We start from the raw sequence: 22,999 nt of genomic DNA, 5'->3' as shown, positions 1-22,999 counted from the left end.
ATACTGTATCTTCCGGCAATATAGTCAAATGAAAAAAATACTTTGCAGCCAAAAGTATGTATAAATAAGTTATAATACCCACCGCTCTTCCAAGAATGGTTTTGTTCATTCAGCAAGATGAAGAGGTCTGGGGTGTAAGTCTGCGTTCCAGCCCAAAGGTGTTTAGTAGGGTCGAGGTCAGGGCTCTGTGCAGGATGTCTTCATGGAGCTGGCTTTGTGCACAAGGACATCATCAACAGGTTTGAGTCTCTTTGTTTTAGTAAAGAGAAATTATGATTCTGTACAATTGTAAGTGATAGAAGTTTGAAAACAAACCACATATGAATACGCTGGTCAGGTGTCCACAAACTTGGGCAGATAGTTTATGAAAAGTGTGTTGCTAGTTAAAGAAAAATGGTAGCATGAAGCACCAGTGCAATCCAAAATGCTAATCTAACCTAAATAATATTTATAAATGATCCTTTACAAATGTCAAAAAATATTTTTTGTATGAAACCAATACGGTGTATAATGTTAAATATACATTAAATAAATGTTATAAAGTAAATTTTGTTCGACTGAATGATTGCAGGTCTGTTCTAATGGGTGGGATTGACTTTTCTATACCTCTTGCATGGGAGGGGGCGGGGAAGGGTTTTACCCACACATACATATTAGAGGTCGACCGATTAATCAGCACCGATAGTTGATTGCTGGATCTAAAAATCTATTACTTTCTGGCAAATATCCACACCAATAGTTTTTCTGGGTTGCATTATACAGTACAAGAGCAGCCTCTATCGGCAAGTCTCTGATGCCATTTGCTGTTTGTCTTTTTTCATTTATTTTGGATCCAACTTTTTTTTTGTTTTGTTTTATTAATATTATTTTTACAATATTAACTGTCATTTTTATTTTATTTAGCACATTTACATGATTATTTTACATGGGTTATGTTTGTTGTTTCATCAAGTATCCGTTTTAAAAATTCAGTTGAATATATATCGGTGACTACAATCCAACCTAGTTATCGGTAAAATCAGTTGACCGTGTGTGTGTGTGTGTATATATATATATATATATATATATATAAAAAATTATTCACAATGTAGAATTATCACATTGTTGCTTTCTTCTGTCAGGTTGCTGAGGCTTAAACAAAATGGATTAGTGTTTGCAAAATGCTTTAAATACGAATTAAAATGGCGGTTTGTCTCATCTTAAATTGGTCTTACACAAATCTTTTTCCCAGAAAATATTATTTGGAAGACTCAATCAGGCTGTTTGGGGAAGAGCATGGAACACAGCAGAAACACAGCATGTGACACTGCTCCCAGAAATGTAATTAACATCAAGCCGACTGAAACACACTGAGCAGCGGCGTCTGAGCACCTGGATTTAATGACTAGCGGCAGTTATCTAGGAATATTGTGCTGCTGTTGTGCGTTTACTATTTCAAAGTTCTAGACATTCAAAGGTCAATTGATATCTCTTTCCAGCACATCTGATTCTTTATGTAATATTTGAAAGCGTTGAACTTATGATAGATGCGCAAGTCATGCAAAATAAATAATGTAAATTTCAATCTTGGAGATTTCACATATTTGTTTAAAACCTTCTATTTATACTAAATTGTTATATAAATTATACTAACAATTAAATCAAAGTAATAGTTTGCTTGCATGTCAGCTTATGACCAAACAATGTTTGTTTGTATATGATGGTTTATAGAATAATTTCCCCACATTTTTTATTCCCATCTTTGAATATATCTCGAAGTTCCTATAGAAAGTTTTGGCAATTTAACGGAAAGTTTCCGGCCCTTTTCATCCCTATTTTTGTACACTTCCGAAATAACAACACACCCCAAAAACAAGGTTCACAATGCTCAACCAGATTTCATGTACATTTACTTTAACATGTGGAACATGTAGCATAAAGAAAAAAAAAGAAAAAAAAGCGTTCACAGAGTTAATTCTCATTAGATTTGTTGCTCGTAATTTTTTGGGATCAAATTTCCTGGATTTGAGTTTACACTGAGTGACTTTTTTTGTTTTGATGAGCCTGTCACTTATTTATTTACTTTTTAAAAAAAAAAAAACCCAGACATCCAAGGCCATTTGAGGGACCTGCTCCTATCTGGTTTACAGACTCGTGCAGTAACAGTCCACGCAGGGACGTCCTACACAATGGACGATGGCAATTAAAATTTCATTTCAGGTTGATAATAATTAGCATTGACTATCATCACTCTGTAGAATACCACGTCTCTTGGAGAAATAAAAAGTGAAAAGGGGCCTGTTTAATATACAACTGTGTGTGTGTGTGTGTATATATGTGTGTGTATATATATATATATATATATATATATATATATATATATATATATATATATATATATATATATATATATATATATATATACATACACACACACACATACACGCACACATACACGCACGCACACAAACAAATCAGCCTGTAATGAATGAAGAGAAGTGGTAACAAGCGCTTTATAGTTTTGACTGTTGATCCTGTGGTCATACTGGTGGAAGAGAGTAAGAAAGAAAAAAACGAACGAAAAAGAACAGCTCTCACTTTACCCTCACATACTGGTGTGGTTGCGCAGTGCAATACTGGTTATCAGATTTGAATATTGCCTGTGGTAAAGAGTCATTCACATTTGGTAATCCCTCCAACAAGCCATCTATTCCCTATTGCACAATGCTTTATAGAGCTGGATACATGTATATCTTGAGTAAATCAGTGTTTTTTTTTTTTTGTTTTGTTTTGTTGTTTTTTAACACATTGCAAGAGAAGTTCTATCTACAACACATCTCACAATTTTTAAATAAATGTGCATCCCCAAATAAACATAGTCCCACCAGAAACAGCCACAAACGATGAAAATAAAATCTTAAGAGCAATTTTTTTTAAACTAATACAGTATCTATCAGATGCCAACTTTGGTTGAAACAGAACAAAAAAGTAAAAAAAAAAAATAGAAAACACCATGAAATATTAAATATTTGTATTAAAATCATTTAAAAATCCAAAATGAAAAAAAGAAGGGGGTAGAGGAGCTATATATATATTCTCTATATAACCGTTTAAGTAAAAACATTTTTTGTCTTTTTCGTTTTATTTAAATAAAAATATAACACAGACCATCTCGATCTGTGTGGCTTGTCCCACTGATTTTCAGGGCTGCCAGGCTCGTGTCACGATCGACCCAGCTTAAACAGAACCTCGCACAAAATGGCTGCCACGCCAGAGTTCAGCACGGATGACAGGGTGATGTCCAGCAGGCGGCTCTCGTACAACACGAACTCTGGCCGGTTCTCCTCAACCTGAGCGATCGCCATTAAAGCTTTAGCAGCCCGGCACATCATGTTGATGCTGGGTGGCTCGGGGTGGCTCGGATGTCCTGCATGCAGCAGGCTATGAGGGCTCTGCTGAAACTGTGCCATGGCGAGACTGTCCTCTAAAAACCCTATCAGGGTCCCGATGCTGCCCTTCTGAAGTGCAATGGCACGTGCGGCCACGGGATCTCCCTGCGCCAGGTTGGCAAGGACGGCCACGGCCATCTCTCGGCACACCTGGCTCTTCCGTTCGCCCACGTGACGCATTAACGTCGTGAAGAGGCGCTCCTGGCGGCTGAAAGGTGGCGTTGCTAACAGCAGGTCCACGTTACAGTCCTGGATACTCAGCTTGCACAAGCACTCCAGCACCAGCCTCTGCGGTGTGAGAGAAGAGAAGCCGCTGGCTGTGCAGAAAGGGTCCTGGGCCTCGGCTGACGGGCAGACCATCCAGTGCAAAAGGCCATCCAGGATGGGTAAGCAGATGCTCTCAGGGTAGATCGACAGATCGAGCTGCCCTGAAATGTTGGCCAAGGTCACCAAGGTGTTCTCGTGCAAAGCCCCGAGGCAGTCCCACCACCACTCATCCTTGCTACAAGCCAGACTCCTTTCCTCTTCACGCTGGTAGGTAAGGGGTGTCCTTTTCCTCTTTGGGTGTTCATGGTGCAAGAGGACCAGCTTGCCAAGTATAAGTACCAGCCCTGGATGCCGCGCCATGTCCGTGTCGTTACCTGGGACAAAGGACAGGCCACGGACTATGTTGGAAATGCATATGCAGCGTTTAGCCACCTCATCCTGCCAGTCTTCGGCTGTGGACAGAGGTGCCTCGTCCCAGCAACGTGGTTCATCTTCCAGCTGGGCAATACTGCATGGATTCTCCCTGCTCTGCGAGGTGGTTTCTTCAGCCCCGCTCTCTGCCGGAGATCCGGGATCATCTCCTGTGGCTGTCAGACTCTTATCTGGGACATCCTGGTCTTGCTTATGAGATAATTCCTCCTGACTGGAATCATTGATGTCTCGTTCTCTAAACTCAAGGTCTGTACTGGTCTTTACTGGTTTAGCTTCTGTCTCCCCGTATTTTCTGTCAAAGTAGGTCTGGATGTGGGCGGTGGAGTCTCCTCCGCCAGCTTTCCAGTGAAGCAGCCCACTGGTAAACTCTTCAGCCAAGCCCAGCTGTTCTGATCGGTCTTCCACTAGGTCTGCGATTGCCTCTTGCTCTTCCACTTTTACTGGCACTCTGTCATACTTGCTAGCTTGTTTAGGCCTGGGTTCTGTGGAAGGACAGTCTTCTTTTTGTCCGTCCTTCTCCTGCTCGACTTTCACTTCTGGCTTTGTCTCAAGGGCGTCCGCTCCAGATGTGATGCTGGTGACACACTTTTGGGACACTGCTTCCGGCTTCTTGTCTACTTGCTCAGTATTTGAACTGGCTTGTTCCTGATGGTCCAATTTCTCTTTTTCTGCTGGATCTGGGAGGGGGCCGAGAAGTGTCTTTTGGCCTTCGGTACCCACTTCATATTCTTCCAGGATTCCAAAGATCTCAATCAAGCATCTTCTGAAATATTCGACTATCAGTTCCAAGAAACCTGGCAACTAGAGGACAAAGGTATACCACACTTTGACCAATTTGTTTAATTAAGGAGTAACTATTCAAGCTCTAACTTTGGCAACTTACCTGCGACAAGGTAAAAGATGACACTGTATTATCGTCATATAGCAGAATGTTTATGGTGTCCAAAGCCCAAGTGCTCTCTGCTAGCAGACCGGACTTCAGAGACATCATCACACGCCAGGCCTCTGGTGTCCCTACAAGGAAAAGACAATTTTGTGCTGTATCAACGCTACAAACTACAATACTTTTAGTAAAAAGTTTTGCCCTCGTACAGAGGGGGAAATTTTACTTTGGTAAGAAACATAGCTATTCTTTTTATATCCAGCAAGTCACTTACCGATGTCTTTGGAGGTTAATCTTCGGCGAGGCTTTACCTGAGGCTGTATAGCCTCGACGGAATCCAGTGGAAAGCTGATTTCCCTGTGTGTGGGGGGGAGGCCTTGCCCGGAAACCCCACCAGTCTGAGAGCCTGATATAGACCCGGGAACCCCTGGTTTTGGCATCTTTGTTGGTGCCATCAAATGTGTTTTATTGGGGGACATAGAACCTCCCATGGGTCTGGGAAAAGGTGCTGGACTTGGTGCACGGGCGATGTGATTTGGCATGGCTGGAGGAGACTGGTAAGCGGACGGAGGCTGGCGGTTTGTGATAGGTGGCATGGAGCTTGCAGAAGACTGAGAAGGAAAAGGCGACTGACGCTGACCCGGGTGATTTGTCCACTGACTGTCCTGATTTGGCCTGCCCTCAGGGTCATCTGCACGACTCATGGAGGGGTATGGCCCATGGCCTTGTCTGCTGGGGTAAGGGTAACCCATGTCGGTCCTTGGGTGCCACATGTTACCTTGAGGGGGGCCTCCACTGGGAGTGGAGGATGGGCCTCCACCCATCATGCCATGCTGAGGAGGTCCCTGTCCCCCATGCTGCATGCGTTCACGGTTATATGGGTATGGGAACTGCCCCTGCATAGGTCTTCGCTCTGGAAATCCACCATACTGCCCGTACATATCTGGCTGCTGGCCACTAAACTGCATGCCATAAGATTCCCCCTCATGTCGTTTTGTGGGAGGCACATACATCCCTTCACCAGGTCTCTTATAGCCCTAAAGAGCAACAAAAGAGCTTTTCAGGACATTTTCCCAAAATAGCCATACTGAATATAACTTGCCTTGAGAAAACTTCACAACCTGCCCCTTTACGAAAAGTTAATTTGATACTAAATGCAACTTGTGGTCCAGAAAATGGAGTATTTCATAAATATTATCTAAATACTGACTAGTACTAATTATAAACTCTGCAGACTCACCTGTGGCTGTGGGTACATTCCATGTGTGCCATACTGCATGCCTTGAGGATACTGCTGTCCATAACCATCATGACCATGCCTAAATAAAGAACACACATCGTTCAGCCATTCATAATTCAATTCATTTTTATTTGTACAGGTGGTCTCGACTTACGATGCCTTCTGATGACCACATCGTAACTTGACCATATCGTAAATCGAGACATGTCCTACACTACCTGAACAGCTCTTCTAACAACAGACATTGTCTTAAAGCAGCTTTACAGAGATAAAGCCTAGTAATTCTTACCTCTGTTGTGATGGGAATCTATTGCCATGATACATGTTCGGATCACTGTTGGAAGGCATAATGTTTTGATTTCCAGGATGCACAATTCCACCATCTGGGCCCATGGCTTGATCAGGCCTGATGAAGACAAGGCAAAAAATATGAAGCTGGACTCAGACGAAAATCAAATGGTCCAGTAGCTTAGTGTGTAATATTACTGACCTTCGCTCAAAGCCTTGGCTGTATGGGTACTGAGTTCTCATTCCCATGCCCTGGGGTCCTCGTAGGTACATGTCCTGCATGCCACTGCTGGGCATTGGCCCTGGCATGAATGAGTCGCTGCCACCTTCAAAGATATAAACATTTAAAGTTTTTAAAATTAAAATGCTCATTTTTCACATGCAAAATTTTACTGCTGGCTTTGCAGACTTGTGGCTTGAAACAGGAAGCCAATCTTTTAGAAACATAAAACTCAAAGACGTTCATCATTAGAGGCTGACTGGTGGATTTTTGGCATTTTTTAATATCGGCATTGGCACGTGTACGTTCTGCGTTTACATGAGAGAACATAACTTTCTAATACCAGCAGATGTCAGTAGTTTGTATTTGGGAAAACCAGAAGAGCTAGAATTGTGAATAAATAAAGCAAGCAGCATTTACACCTGTCTCAATCATTTCTAAGTTCATTTCAAAGACAACAAGTGTGCTCTGTTTTTCTCTAGTGTACTTCACTAAACTAAATAGCCGATTGGAGTTCTCTCTCTCTCTCGCCGACAAGCTCTGCGGGCAGGATCAAAAAACACAAACAAACCCGGCCGGTGCACAAAAGCCTACCGGGCTTTAAATTCTTATAATTCGTTCTTAATCTAGACTTATATATCTTATTGGTTAAATATATAATGATACATTTGAAAAGGTGTTGTTAGTGAGCCTTTAACCTGCTGTAGTTTAGGATACAGGTAGACACGGGGACCAAAACCTGTTAGGCTCCTGTTAACTGTTAGGTTTTCTGAGATGAAGTAAAAAAGAAGTCAGAATTGTCAGGAAAAACTCGCAAAGTTTCCATACAAAACAGGAAACTCTGCAGAAGGAAAAATGGAGGACTGGAGGGAAAACAGCAAGGACGAAGAGAAGATTCAGGCCAAAGAACATGACAAAGTTTTCAAAGTTGGGGATAATTTAAAACTAAAACAAAAAACTCTGCACATTGCGTTTAGCCCTTTTTTAAAGTCTCTCTCTCTATATATATATATATATATATATATATATATATATATATATATATATATATATATATATATATATATATATATATATATATGGCCAAAAAAAAAGCACTACACTTTCAAGCAATTTCAGCAATACACTTTTTTTTTCTAAAAATAAAACTACTTTTCTTATTATATATTTGTATATTTAGGTTTGCTCTTTTAAAAAGAGAGTACTTTTTTTTTATCCGATTACTAAATTAAATGAAGAAATAATTGGTAGAACCACTTGATAACTGCAGCCTTAGAATAAGATATAGAATAGAGCCTAAATAAATGACACTAGTAGCTATGCCAGAAAGCGGACACTAGGGGGCAGAGCTGCCCAGAAAATCACCTTCATAAACCGCTACAGCTGGAAAGGAGACTCAGCTAATGTATATACAGCAACACAACATGGTGAGAAAGCAGCGATGAGTACAGGAAGAAAAGTTTTTCTTTATTTATGACAGTTGCTACACTGCCTCACCTTTCCTTTGACCTCCATAGGGCTCCTTATTGGCATCATATTGCATTCGTGCCTCCATGCCCCCTCCTCCCTGCTGGTACATCATACCAGGTGGGACGTTGGCTCGCTTTTGGAAAGCTGGATCGCTGCTGTCGGAGAACGGATCCTGCAAGCTGACGCCACTGTTTCTGTAAATAAAGGTTAAGAAAGACTGGGATCAATAGACGAATTGAAATAAACGTGTATGCCATTGAACGAATGAGTACAAGAACCAGAGATGATCAAGTCAGAGAAGTGAACGGAGATCTATCTATCTATCTATCTATCTATCTATCTATCTATCTATCTATCTATCTATCTATCTATCTATCTATCTATCTATCTATCATTTAATTTTTCATATATAATGAAATATACAGTATCTCAACCATTGTAGTATTTCTTCTCAAGGACAATACAATAGAAATGAAACTTGGATATATTTTAGTGTAGTCAATGTGCAGCTTGTAGAGCAGTACTGCAGAATAGCAAATGTACTCAACTCAACATACAGCCATTATTGTCTAAATAACCGGCAAGCAAAGTGAGAACAGCCTCACTTTTGTCTGTTTGTGTCTGCTTGACACGACCATACAAATATGTGTATCTTGTATTAGAGCAGTTAAAATTTGGTGCTTTGGGTACAATTCTCTCACACTGACCACTGGATGTTTAAACATGGCACCTCATGGCAAAGACCTCTGAGGATTTGAGAATTAGAACTTGTTGTTCTCCACAAAGATGGTCAAAGCTGAGGCTGAGTTACAGTACAGTGGTCAGGGTCATACAGAGGTTTTCCAAGACGGCTTCCAGACCTCGCAAAGGTCCATCGAAGAAGATGAGTCCTCGTCCTGTGCGTCAGGTGCAGAAGCTGCTTTAAAAATCAGACGCACGAGTGATGCCAGCGTTACTTTAGAGGTTTCAGAAGCAGAAGGTCCAACGTGTACTGTGACATTGTGAAACAGAACATGACGCCCTCCCCTCAAAAACTGGGCCGAATGGCGGTTTTCCAACCAGAGAATGACCCCAAAAACACCAGCAGGATAAAAACCGCAATGCTGAGGAAGGTGAAGGTGATGGAGTGCCCAAGTATGTTTTCAAACCAGAACCCTATTTAGCAATTTGAGGGGTTCCTCAATGTGGAGAAGCACTATGTGTTTAACATCCAGCAGCTCCGTAATGTCAATATGGAGGAGTGGAAAAGGATCCCAGCAACAACCTGTGCAGCTCTGGTGAATTTCATACCCAGGAGGATCAAGTCATGTTTCATTTCTATAGTATTGTCCCTTGAGAAGATTATACTGAAATGGTTGCTAAAATGTGATAAATTACATAGATATATTACATTATATAAATATATATATTTTTTCTATAATATGCCCATCTGTCTTTGTTCATCCTGAGTTATAGTTAAGGTGTGAAACCTACAGCAACCCTGTGCACCTGGAGATTTAGATTCATTTCCCAGCTCATTAGCATTCTGCAGTGTATTTTACCCACCTGCCACTTTGCTGAGGGGGCATGTGGCTGTGTGGAGTAGAGGACGGTGTCGGGGGCTTTAAATCCCCAGGCATCTCGGTCATGGAGCTGCTGCATGTAGACTGAGGAGTCTGGGGGCCCTGGAGAGAGCCAGAGTTTGCTACAGGAAAGAAAAAAAAAAACTGTGAGGAATACAATGGAAAAAGTAAATAAATCCATCGAAACCACTTATTTACACCTGTGTGAGGAGAGTTCCTTTTATAAAAATGCTTTAATGCAGAATCTCCTCAGGGTTGAAGGGGGACCAAGAGCACTGAGGTTTTTTATGTTCTTGCTGTCTAGTTTCTTCCTACAGATGTATTGCATCTGATCGTTTATTTCAGCATTATTCCCATTTTTCGATTATTGAATATATAATTCATTTAGCCATCAGGGTGTTATTGAGGTCAGGTACTGATGTAGGTGAAGTGAGGAGGCATGTGGTACAGTCAGCGTTCACATTTTCCCCAAAATTATTCAGTAGGGTTCGAGTTCAGCGCTCTATAGCAGGCCACTCAAGATCTTTCTCTTCAACCCATGTAAAGCATATCTTCATGGAGCTGATTTTTTCTGTCATGCTGGAACAGGTTCGGGGGGGGGGGGGGGGGGGTGTGTGTGTCTCCTAGTTCAAGTGAAGGGAAAATTTAATGCTACTGCATCCAAAGACGTCTTATACAACGGTGTGCCTCCAAGTTCAGTCAGGTGTCCCAATACTTTTGTCCATACTGTGTGTTTAATGAATAAAGTCTTAATGCTATTTTTAAGATTATTGTATGAACACCAGCATGTTGTAATGAGTAAATTATTCGTATTAATAAAGAAAAGACTGCTCAAAATACTCCTGATTCATGATGCTAGCATTTAGTTTCTTTATTAAAATGTGAACAGAGCAGGAAGAGTAATTGGCAAAGCTTGAAAGAAAAAAACAAACAAACAGAGAAATACCCTGCAGCATTACATGTAGTGAAAGTGTGTGAGCTCTGAAAGTAAACAATTCAGAAGGGTTACAGGAGGACAGAACTGACACACACATTCATGAGCATGAACTGGAGTGCCCTTGATGCCATATTCAGTCTGAGTAAAGAAGAGGAAAAGGAGGGGTAGAAAAATATGCTGGCTCACTGGTCGGCCATGTAGGGGGTCAGGCGGAGGTCATTTTTGTTTATCTCACACTCCTCCCCCTATTAATCTTCCCTGGGGAATCCCCCTCCTGCTGTTTGACAGCTCTCTCTCTCTCTCTCTCTCTCTCTCTCTCTCTCTCTCTCTCTCTCTCTCTCTCTCTCTCTGTGTGTTTGTACCAGTGAGGGGAGAGATGGAGGGAGGAAGGAAGGGAAATCCTTCAGCTGGTTGCTTGACAGCTCTCCCTCTCCAGAAGCCCCCCCCCCCCCCCCCCCCGCTCCTTTCTTTCTTTCTCTTTCCCTCTTTCAGCGTGACTATCACCTGTCAGATATTTTTAGCTCTCGCACAGCCAGCTCAAATTGATTTAAGGGCAGATGGAGGAAGGATGCCAGCGACGAGCCCCGGCCTCGCTCGACCATCTATCAGCCTAAAGGGCAGACTGCACAAAATGCACGCTATAACACACTTTAAAATGCTATGCATCGCTCACTCAAAAACTAATCGTAGAGCTCAGACGATCCGATAGCAGGCAGAGCATGGGGGAAGAGCAACAGTGACCTCGTCGTCGCGACAAACACGGGTCTGCGTGAAGAGCGCGAGTTCCCTTTTGAGTCTGGTTCCTTGCAGGGTCAAAAACAATGTCAGAAGACGTGTTTTTTTCCTCCTACTTTTCAGGATCGGACTGAATTTAATGGTAAGGCTTAATTGTTGTTTTGTTTGTTATCTCAGTGAGGGTGAGACGTGTAGGAGGCTCCTTACCCGGCGATGGCGGCTGGATTTTGGCCTGCTGCTGCTTCTTGCTGTCAGTAATGAAGGCTTCTGGTGGAGGTTCTTCACCACGCTCCACCTTACACTCATAAGCAAACAGGTACTGGATATACTGCTTCTTCAGAGAGCTAGCTGAGCTGCTGGACGTTCCCACGTTCAGAAGTGTGGAGAGCTCGCGCCACTTCTTATTCTTATTCACCTGGACACGGGACAGAGAGGCTACAATGAAATTCAAGGAATATTAAGAAAAAAAAAGGCATCAGGTGTGTGTCCCTTTAAATCAGTGCTCCGTTAAACATTTCGATTAATTACAGGGGTCAAATAGGAGGGGGCACTATAGATCAATATCAGTGAAGGAGAAGGGGCCTCTATATTAGTGGTCGTCTGATTTATCGACACTAAGAGTTGATTGCTGCAACTGTATTCAAAAATCTCTGCCGATAGTTTTTCCGGGTTGCTTTGTGCAGTACTAGAGCGGCCTCTAGAGGCTAATCACTGATACAATGTGCTGTTTATCTGAAGTGGGTTTTTTTTATTTATTTTTTTTACTTTTTATTTATTTAAAATTTTACTTTTTGTTTAGTACTATTTTACATGGAGTGTGATGTTTATTTGGTTGTTTTTATCCAGTATTCATTTTACAAACTATCGGTTGATTAATTTATCAAGTACGATCCAACCGAGCTATCGGTAAAATCCACTATCGGTCCACTTCTACTATTTTACTACCAGTGAAAGAGGAGGGGTTTTGATATGCTACTGCCATATAGAAAGGAGAGGCTTCTATATTTTTTACTACCTGGAAAGGAGGCATGGCTTGCCATTGCTCAAAGCTATATCGAATGGCTATTCTATATTCTAAGGTAATCATGTATGGAAATCTTGGATGTGAAGAAAACTGAGATGACTCAGAACAAGATCTGCAGCTGATAATCACTGCAGAAATACTGGAAGCTCAAAACTTCCACACAGACCGGCTTCCTCCACCCACCATGGCCAGACCTCCAATGTCACGCACACACAGGTAGAGGCGACACAGGTCCAGGGGCTTCTTGCCTACAGCAGGTAGGTTGGGTACAGGTGTGCCCCTCTCCTCCATAAAGACTAGGTAACGATCCACCCATGCCCTCCTCTCTGGCTCGTTCCCCATCTCATACAGGCGTGTGATCTTCTCGTTTGTCATGGTGGCCGAGTTCGGCTTCTACACAACACACAAATCAAATAATGATGCGTGGCATTACAACGGTAGTAAAACATTCACGCTGAATACCCAAACAAAAATAAAGGCTCTTCTCATGAGAGGCGGACACAAATACAGGAATACACATTATCTATATACACGTGCCATATAACTATGGTCAATTCACAATTCCTGATTGGCTGGAAGAAATCTTATTTCAGTCAGACGCCTCTTGAGTTTTCTTCAACATGAGAAGAAACACACGATACACTCACCATTCTAGCAGTAAAAGCCACAGGAACACGGTTGCTAGGCAACTGGAGAATATGGGCACTGGGCATGAAAGCTAGTTAAAAAATGATTGAGTGATTTAGCTAGCAGTTCATTTATATGGAAATGTAAAGACACGGTGATCATGGAAACGACGCAAAACCAATAGCAGAGGGTTTTACGTTTCATATCCGAATGTTCTTGTAGAAGTAAAAACCTATGGTCTGTTTACAGAACAAATGTATTCCATTGTATACCTGATACAATAATACATTTCAATGCCTTTAATCGGCTTTTTGTTGCATTGAGTGCATTCTGTGTTTGACGTCTTGATCTACTGTATTATTAATATTGCACTTCATAGACAAAAGTCTGTGGACAGCCGACCATAAAAATTGGTGTTCTTTTTAAACATCCCCATTCCACATTTAGTTCCAATTTGTTGTTGTAATAAGCTCCACTCTTCTGGGAGGATTTTCTACTAGATTTTGTGGAGATCTGTGTTCATTCTCATTCTGTGACTAGGGTGTTAGTAAAGTGAGGTCTGGGGTGCAGTCAGTGTTCACATTCATCCTAATAGGATTCACTGGAACACTATTTCCAAGGGGGGGAAGAGCACATATGGGTGTAAGAAAAAAAAAAATAAATAAATAAATAAATCGGGTATCCCAATACTTTTGTCCTTGTACTGAAGTGCTACTCATCACTCATGCACAGCAGGTAGCTTAGGACTTGAAGGTTATGAGAAAAGATTGACCGATTCATCAGCACCGATAGTTGATTGCTAGAACCATCGGCAAAAATCCATACCGGTTTTTCCGGGTTGCGTCAGTTGCTGGAGTGGCTAAGAAGGTCCCCTGTCATTACAAGAGCGGCCTCTACAGGGCAAATCACTGACGTCGCATGCTGTTTGTTGACGACTGCGTGCTGCCTATAACGTGTACAGTGCACAGAGAGCGCTATTTTATATTTATTCATTATAATGTATTATTTACAATTATTTTTATTAATATATTCATATGTATTTTATTTGGCACATTTACATGATTCTTTTTTTTTATTTTAGGGTTTCTTTTTTTTTTTACAGTGTAATTTTAAAAACTATTGGTCGATCGATCGATTATGCGCAAATACGAGTCGACCAAGCTATCAGTAAAATCCACTATCAGTCACCTTATAGCTGAGAGTTCAAATCTCAAAACTCCAGAGCAATGCCATTAACCCCATATTTGTTCAGTTGTATGAAGGAGATAAACGTAAGCCGCTCCGGACAAGGGCATCTGAAATATTTTAGCTTTTTACAGTGTTCTTATCTTCGCCATGTGCAAATCACTGGAATTATTGGTGCTAAGGAATAACACTTTGCTGCTACAGGAAATTATTCGTCAGTGCAAAAGTGGAGCTCATGTTCCCACCTTTGTCACAAATCGGTCACATTAGCACAAAACCTCGGACAAGATTTTCCCGTGCCACAGATTCCACCTCGAAATGATAAAAGGCTCTGACAATGGAGACTCCATCTATAAATCCAATACATATCCATCTTCACCATATCATATGGTTTGATTATTATTAGTGTAACGTGTGCATACAAGCCTGTATATGATGCTATAGAAATGATGATGAAAACACAATGAGCACATTAATAAAATAATTAACACCAATCACAATGGAGCAATAAGCAGTGCACGTGAGGGGTGGGAGGCAGGAGGGGGACAAAAAAAAAAACATTTAGACCATGAACAGAATGGAGGCAGGATAAAGAAGGCAAAGGAAAGGTGGAAATAAAGATAGAGACATAGAGAGACATAGAGAGATAGAGAGACATAGAGACATAGAGAGAGAGAGAGAGAGAGAGAGAGAGAGAGTATAGACGTGCTTGTGGCACTCACAGGGCTGGTGGGGGTCTTTGGCCAGGCTGGACTGCTAATGCTGTCACTGTCATCGCCGTGATTAGAGGACAGACTAGCAGGACTGGGGGACAGGGGAGACGGGGTGGGGGGCTGAGACACACAGTGGGAGCTGGAGCTGTCCTGTCACGGAGAAGAAAAGAAGGACAAGCGTGCACGCGCACACACACACACACACGCGCGCACACACGATTCCAACACAACCACCCAGGAAAGCACACACACACACACACAAACAGAACCACATGGTGAGAGATAGCTGGAGTTTAACTTTCTCCTTTATTCCTTATCCTCGTCTCCCCATCTTTCTCTCTCACACCACACACACACAGGCGCACGCACACACACGCGCACGCACACACACGTGCTAAAACTGTTTTGCTGCTCGCCTTTTAGAGGAAGAATGCAGAGGTGAGAATCTTCTACTCGTCTCAATATACACTCAATGTGCACCACCATGAACTCTTAACTTGCAACACACTCTCTTTCAAAATAAAAATAAAAAAAGAGAAACAGGGGGAGGGGGAAAATCAGCTCGGTGGAAATAAAGGTAGATGGGTGTGTGTGTGCGGGGCCTAGAAACCATATATTGTGGAAATAGCGGTGGGCGCGGAGCTAGCATGCTTCCAGGAACGCTCACCAACATGCAGCGGTTGTGTTACAGACGGACGAGCGACCATCATTCACTTCATAATCCATCATCAAGCATTCACACATGGCACATGGAGTTTATTAATTAGAGCTCACAGGATGAAGCCTAATTGTTGTGTCGCTACTTATTAAATCAATCCCACTTTACACCTCATGACTGCCTACTTGCTTTCGTTTTCATTCGTGTTTGAGTCCAAGCAAATAGTTTAAAATATTATAATATAAATCAATTAAGGAAGTGGCAGCTCGGGGCCCCTAAAAAGGCCCTTAACCTTCAACTGCTCGGGTGTATATATGAGCTTAAGAAAAGGGGAGAAGATGTCTGCCAAACGCCATAAATCTGAATCGATCTGCTTTTGGCGTCCGATAAAATGTAAATGAGGAGGGTATGAGTTTTGGTAGCTTTGCGGTTAGTGCATTGGACTTTGAATCATAAACTCAAATCCCAGGCACACCGAGCTGCCACTCCTGGACCCCTAAACCCACAGCTGAACGAATGCGATGCCGTAAATCTAAATAACGGACTTAACTGGATCCTTTGTACGCCAGCTAAATGAACACAAGCACCAGGTTCAAGGTGTGGAGTTTATATACACTGATCAGGCATGACTTTATGACCGCCTGTTTCATATTGTGTTGACTAACTATTACTAATTAATAAATGAACATCATTAACTTCTTCAGGTTCACCGCTGTTCTTTCCTTGGACCACTTTTGGGACCCTACAAGAGCTGCGGTTTTGGAGATGCTCTGACCCAGTCGTCTTGCCATCACAATTTGGCGCTTGTCAAACTCAAACCCTTACGCTCGCCTATTTTTCCTGCTTCTGACGCGCCAACTTTGAGAACGAAATGTTCACTTGCTGCCTAATAATATCCCACCCACGAACAGGTGCCATGATGACAAGATAATCAGTGTAATTCACTTCACCTCTCATAATGTTATAATGTGATAATGTTATGCCTGGTCAGGGTACAGTGTACACACTTACACAACGGTGTACGAGATCAAATGAATATGTTACAGGCAGCAGCAGGTACAATACTGAACGAGAGCTCAGAGATGACTCTTCTAATCCACTCTTCAGTACAATACAAATGATTACAGACTAACGACAAATACTACACAAAGATGAAACCTATGCCATTAAGTTTCCTTGATTGTTTTTTTCTCTTTACCCCCGCTGTCTCTCTTTTTACCAACGCCCAATCCCAAAACTTTTCTTCATTTACAATATTTAAAATCTGTTCTTAGTCACAAGTCTTCCTCATATCATCTAAGGGAGTTTTTCCTTGCCACTGTCGCCACGGCTGCTCATCAGGGACAAACGCACACCATTCACCTTCACTGTTGTTTTCTGTAAAGCTGCTTTGAGACAATGTCTGTTGTGAAAAGCGCTATACAAATAAACTTGACTTGACTTGACTTGACAAGGCCTCAATAATCTCCTACTGAAACCATCTACATTAAGCTATATCTCCTTATCCTTAAAGCTTATAAAATCTATAAATTAAGGTTCTGGATGCATCTCGAAAGTTGACTTTCCAGTGAGAACAAACCCAACGCCCCATAACTCGGTTCAACTCCACATCTTTCGTTTACAAAAAGCATCTTTTAGTCTCTATGGTTTTAGTTCTAAAGGAGGGTTTTTTTTTTTTTTTTTGGGAGATTTTACACACATCATGGACGTTTTCAGATGTTTCGGTCTGTTCCCTCCGACACACTGCTATCATGCTGATGTTTATTATAATTTAGCAACAGAAGCCTGCAGAGAGACTCTGATCAGTGTGTGGAGGTCAGAGAAGGTATTAGTACTGGTTATCAGCTGGTAATTAGCACTGATTTAACTAACGCCCGATTAAAACTTTCTACCAAACACACATTACTCAGCATATACCGTATTTTCCAGACTATAAACCGCTACTTTTTCCCCATGCTTTGAACCCCGCAGCTTAAACAACGAAGCGGCTAATTTAGGGATTTTTCCTGGGTTTTTCCCGGTTTCACAAACTTCAAGCCAAAAAAACTGAGCCCCATAACATTAGACCAATGAAATTGCAGAACGAGTTAAAGTGAACCAATGAAACTCTTTATATTAAATCAGATGCGCTCCCACTGAATCGGGCCGCATCACATCATAAATATGGATGATGTTCCTCTGACGTTTGACCTGCCGCTCACTCGGACGGTCTACAGAAAATGCGAATCATTCGTCACGCTGAAAACAACCGGGCATGAAAAAACACACTTCACCTGTGTTCTGAGCTGCACGGCATCGGGAGAAAAGATTTTTAAACGCACGACGATGCCAAAAGATAAACTCTCGAGAGAAATTGTTGTGAAAGGAAGGAGGAAGACAGTGAACAATGACTTTCTTGGTAGGCTACTGTTTAGATACAAGCCGTGTAACAGACACTGTCTTTCGTTAAAGCCTGTGTAAATTTCATTAGTTTCAGTGTAGACACCTGCGGCTTATAGACAGGTGCGCTTATTTATGCTCAAAATTAAAATCTTTGTCAAATTTAGTGGGTGCGGCTTAATAGTCCGGAAATTACAGTGTATATATATATAAAAAAAAAAATCTGGCAAATTTTTTTTTTAAATCACTAATCATTTGTTTTACTGGTGCGCCAAGTTTAAAATCAAGCACCAAAATCCGCCATGATGCACACATCCGGCAATTAAACCCGTCCGTGTGGAAACAGAAAAAGTTCTGTTTGGTGTCCTAATAATGGTGTAATTTAAAACGCAATCATTGCTTTAAAACTTTTACAAAAATATTTTGTCTTCATGCTCTACGTTGTTTGGTTTCACTAATAATATACATACATTTGCATAAAGAACCCATAGAATCCATTAGAGTATTCAAAACGTATTAATTTAAGGTACATTTACAAAAGAAAAAAATGTGTGATTATTCCCGTTAATTTGTGACAATCGTGCACGGTTAAACGTTTTAAGCGATTGACAGCCCTAATAAAAATACTATGAGACTTGTATAGATGTCCTGACAGATTTACGCCTGACTTGTACAAAGCACTGACACTGAAGACTCCTTCCAAATCATCGTCTACTATATATTTCTATCCGTAATGACGTTCCTATAGAAACAACATACAAGTACATGCCAGTGCTTGTGTTACTGAAAATGAAACAACATTCTGACCAATCAGAGTGAAGAATTCAGCCATGTCCTGCCTACTACTATTTAGGATCTATAATGCAAATGCAAGGTTTTGTCAAATCACCACGAACACCTCCAAAGAGTGGAAATAACAAGCTACAAGACATAAACGTCTTGATGTTCTTGTTGATGATTCGATTTTCAGACGTTTCAGTGTGGACGAAGAGTATTTATTTTTATATGAAAATTTGTTCTACAAACTCAATTTTATATTTGAAAAAAGAAAACCAATAGTGCAACAGTCTGATAACATACACATATGAGACAGAAGGGCATGTAGGCTGTACCGTTATATATTTAATTAGCGGAAACAAAGACAGTTTGCTCGAAAGTGCACTTCATGTTCGAGGTTGCTGCAATCCCATGCCGTCTTTCCACCGGCGGGTTCAGGATATTCACACACCTCAGACACTCGGGTCTCGATTCAAAACCAAACACAACTTATACCCGAATAATATTTCTTACTCGAGGAGCGGGGGGACAAGACCGGGGATAGACAAAATTATTTTTTGTTTTGGAAAAGAAACGGCGTCTCGTTTATTTATTCATTTATTCGGTTAACTGTTGTTCGGCATGAGGCATCATGGCCATGATTTCTGACTTCACTCGTGTTACCAGAGAAAAAAGTGTAGATCTGCTGGGAAATGACGGCATTGTGTGAGTGGTGCACATGCAGGTCAGCTCCAGCCATCTGAGTAAAGCCATGACTCTCCACTGGTACACCTCAGGTACAGACGGAAAACGCTTTATAAACTCAGGAGGTTAGTGTGTGTGTGTGTGTGTGTGTGTGTGTGTGTGTGGTCTCGAAGCAGAACAGCAATCCAGACTCCTTTAGTTAAGCTAAAGCCGTGCCACAAGCTGGGAACAAAAGAGAAGTCAGAGAGTGGAAAGCTGCAGAGTATTCCCATCGTTCAGAGTGCAGATACGTCTCTGATCATGACACGGGACAAAGAGACGACGCCGAGAAGAAGAGACTGAGAGCGGGAGAAAGAGGAGAATAATAAGAGACTTACTTTTACCTTTGCTTTGGGTGGTTCTTTGACAGCCAGGCTGCCTTCTTCCTTCTCTGCTCTCTGTTTGGGCTCGGTCGGAGGCATGCCGTCGCCGAGACCCATGGGCATGGGTCCTGCACAAAACGCCCACACAAAATCACACCACTGTTGTGTAGCAGCTTTATAATACTCAAAAAAAAATAAAAAAATAAAAGAAATATTCTGAATTTCTATGGGTTCTGAATAGCATGTAATATCTTTATCTGCTCCACTATTGAAATGACTGTGTGATGATCCAGACAAGCAGCCTGCTTTGCAAAAACATTTCAAGGTCAAGAAATGGGTGTCTTTCACATTATATAAAATACCTGCATTAACTAATAAGACACACAAATTTAAACAGAATTTCAACAGAACAGATCAGAGCGGCGCTGTCGTTCTCACCCGAAGGCATGGTGCTGTAAGGGGGACCCTGGAGGTTCATCCGGCTCGAGTTAGCATTTTGAGGTGGGTTGTAGGAACCTCCGGGACCCATCCCGCCCATCGGGGGCCCACCTGGGTACCCTCCTGACCTGGAGACCCCGAGACACAGAGAGCAGATGTTATTACAGAAGGCAAACAAGAGCCCACAATCCTGCTAATAAGCCCTGATGTGCTGCAGAAGGGGGTTGTAAGGTTATACCAAGAAGCAAAACGAGATTAGGCAGAGTTTGGCTTAGCACAGGGTTCCTACACATTTTTCAACTCGAAATTCCATACTTTTCCAGCCTCAAAATATGCAGACAAGCCTAAAAAGTTTCACATCTGAAATAATGATTTCAAATTTAACATGCGCTATGTTACAATCTCTATTGTTTCGCTTGTGTTTAGTCGCACAAACGGGGTAGCTGCACCGTGCTTTAGACGATTTATATATATATATATATATATATATATATATATATATATATATATATATATATATATATATATATATATATATATATATATATATATATATATACACACACACACACATACATACATACATACATACACACACAGTGGAACCCACTTATCTCGACCTCGGTTAACTCGCCAACCCAATTAAGTCGACGTTTTTGAAGAGGAAGCGCCAAATTCTCACTTTGTCTAAGCATTTTTTAAATCGGTTATGTCGATTTTTTATGTCGCCGAACCCTGATATCTCGAGCACAAAAAGAGGCAAATTTGCCACTTAATGTCGGTTATGTCAGGAATCCCCCTGCCGGCATTCCCTGAAGCACCCTGCTTCTTCTCCCGTGCGTGCCCCGCCCACACGGAGCTCCTCGCAGTCATGCTGATCACACACACCTGACTCTCATTCACTCACTCATCCCATCTCCTATTTAAACCCCTCACCTCCACACACTTGCGGTCCGTTATTGTTTGTGCATGATCGTATGTGTTGGTTCATGGCAGTCTGTGTAATCGCGTATACGTATCCCGCTACGTACCCTTCTTCTCTGACTCCACATTCTCTCAACGGCACCCCGGATTACCCCGATCCTGCTGTTTTTCATGTTCACGCTGTCTGCACCATGTTTATCCGTTGCTGCCCAGCGCTGCGCTTTCCATAGCACGGATCCGTGGATTCTCTACACGAACTGTCTCTGCTTTCATAGAACTTCGTGGACCGTGCTCCCGGAGCGCACCACTGGATATTACTGCTTCGCTACAAGTATTGGTGGATTATCTCCTGAGTATTCTCAATAAACTTTGCGTTTACTTCGGCTTCCACCTCCTTATCCGCATTACAGGTTATCTCGATCCACATGACCAATCAAACAAATGTAAAAAAACCTCCAAAAACACGTGCATGCACATTCTGATTTAATAACGCACATCATGTACATAAAGAAATTTCAAGCACGTTAAAATATTGCCGCCATATTGGTTTTCGTTTATCTCGACGCTTTTTGCCGTAACCTAGGCCGGCGACATAACCGGGTTCCACTGTGTTCCACACACATACATATATACACACACACACACATACACATATATATATATATATATATATATATATATGTGTACAAAAATTTTTTTTTTTTTTTTTCAACTAATACGGCAACAGTTTAGAAGCGCAAATATTTTTCAGTACTCTGTGTTCAAATCCCCCCCATCCCCATCCCCCTCTCATACTTCTCCAAAATATGTAGGAACCCTGGCTTAAGAGTGGAGTGTGTTAATGACCTCAAACCATTCCGATTTCTACACCACAGAGAAGGTTCCACGAAACCGGACAGAGATCCAACTTTTTTAGAAGCATTTGCATGCAACTCGGTAATATATATATATATAAAAAAGTCGGAAAATTATCAGACATTTAAAATGTCACGGGTTCGAGAGTAGATTTACAACTAATCCCCCAAACACTGATTTACAAGCTGAAGAAGTCGAACTACTTGTTTTTAAGGTTTTGAAGATTTTCCATTCCCCAGCACCAGTTTTTTACATGTATCATGAGAATAAATGCAAGTAAAATTTAATTAAAAAAAAGAAAAAGTAAGCAACTCTCGGAGGAGACGTAATAACACTGTCCATGACCTGAGATATCAGGGTGGTAAAAAGTAACTCCACTTCATGTCAGGATGCATCTCGCTAAATATATTTATAACATACCCTCGTGCTTTCTGGCCTTGTTTCAGTTCACAAGTGATCCTATGAAAAGCTAGCCTAGATGCTGCTTAGCAACAGACCACACCCCCTTAAATAATCCCCGCTTCGTTTAATTCCAGGAAACAAATCAGATTATTAAAAACAAGGCTGTTGTTTAGCCTATTTTACTTCCTGTTACTCCAAAGAATCTATTGTTCAGTAAAAAAAAAAAAAAAAAAAGAAAGAAAGAAAGAAAGAAAGAAAGAAAGAAAGAAAGAAAGAAAGAAAGAAAGAAAGAAAGAAAGAAAGAAAGAAAGAAAGAAAGAAAGAAAGAAAAAAAAAAAAAAAAAGGAAGTGGACTTTGCATGTGGTTAGTGCTTAAACGTGGCTGCTGTTCTGCCTGCTACATTTGAACACCATGTACATTTAAAAGCAAAGAAGAGCGTAGATCAGGGCGGTAGGTTTTTCCAGTGAACCGGAAGGTTAGACTCGTGCTAGGTGCTGGTGGGCAAGCA

General features: G+C 41.4%; 1 protein-coding gene across 29 annotated transcripts in view; it reads right to left on the bottom strand.

The window, feature by feature from the left end:
* Window positions 1-1,872: 1,872 nt before the first annotated feature.
* Window positions 1,873-22,999, bottom strand: part of arid1b (AT-rich interactive domain 1B) — a 62,387-nt gene continuing 41,260 nt past the window's right edge. For 9 of the 29 annotated variants that reach the window (XM_083562387.1, XM_083562380.1, XM_083562402.1 and 6 more), the window contains 13 exons: window positions 20,310-20,437; window positions 19,887-19,999; window positions 15,021-15,161; window positions 12,670-12,879; window positions 11,670-11,877; window positions 9,774-9,912; window positions 8,256-8,422; window positions 6,741-6,864; window positions 6,540-6,656; window positions 6,251-6,329; window positions 5,285-6,047; window positions 5,011-5,141; window positions 1,873-4,928 (listed from right to left, as the gene is read on the bottom strand). In XM_083562387.1, the coding sequence (XP_083418513.1) occupies window positions 3,201-4,928; window positions 5,011-5,141; window positions 5,285-6,047; window positions 6,251-6,329; window positions 6,540-6,656; window positions 6,741-6,864; window positions 8,256-8,422; window positions 9,774-9,912; window positions 11,670-11,877; window positions 12,670-12,879; window positions 15,021-15,161; window positions 19,887-19,999; window positions 20,310-20,437 (4,048 nt within the window). In that variant the 3' untranslated portion in view covers window positions 1,873-3,200. The remainder of the gene's footprint in view (window positions 4,929-5,010; window positions 5,142-5,284; window positions 6,048-6,250; window positions 6,330-6,539; window positions 6,657-6,740; window positions 6,865-8,255; window positions 8,423-9,773; window positions 9,913-11,669; window positions 11,878-12,669; window positions 12,880-15,020; window positions 15,162-19,886; window positions 20,000-20,309; window positions 20,438-22,999) is intronic. The other 20 variants (XM_083562381.1, XM_083562393.1, XM_083562388.1 and 17 more) reach the window with 3 other exon arrangements.

The sequence above is a fragment of the Silurus aristotelis genome (assembly GCF_946808225.1).
Source record: "Silurus aristotelis genome assembly, chromosome: 15".
NCBI classification, from domain to species: Eukaryota; Metazoa; Chordata; class Actinopteri; order Siluriformes; family Siluridae; genus Silurus; species Silurus aristotelis.
This window is presented reverse-complemented; position numbering and strand designations above follow the sequence as displayed.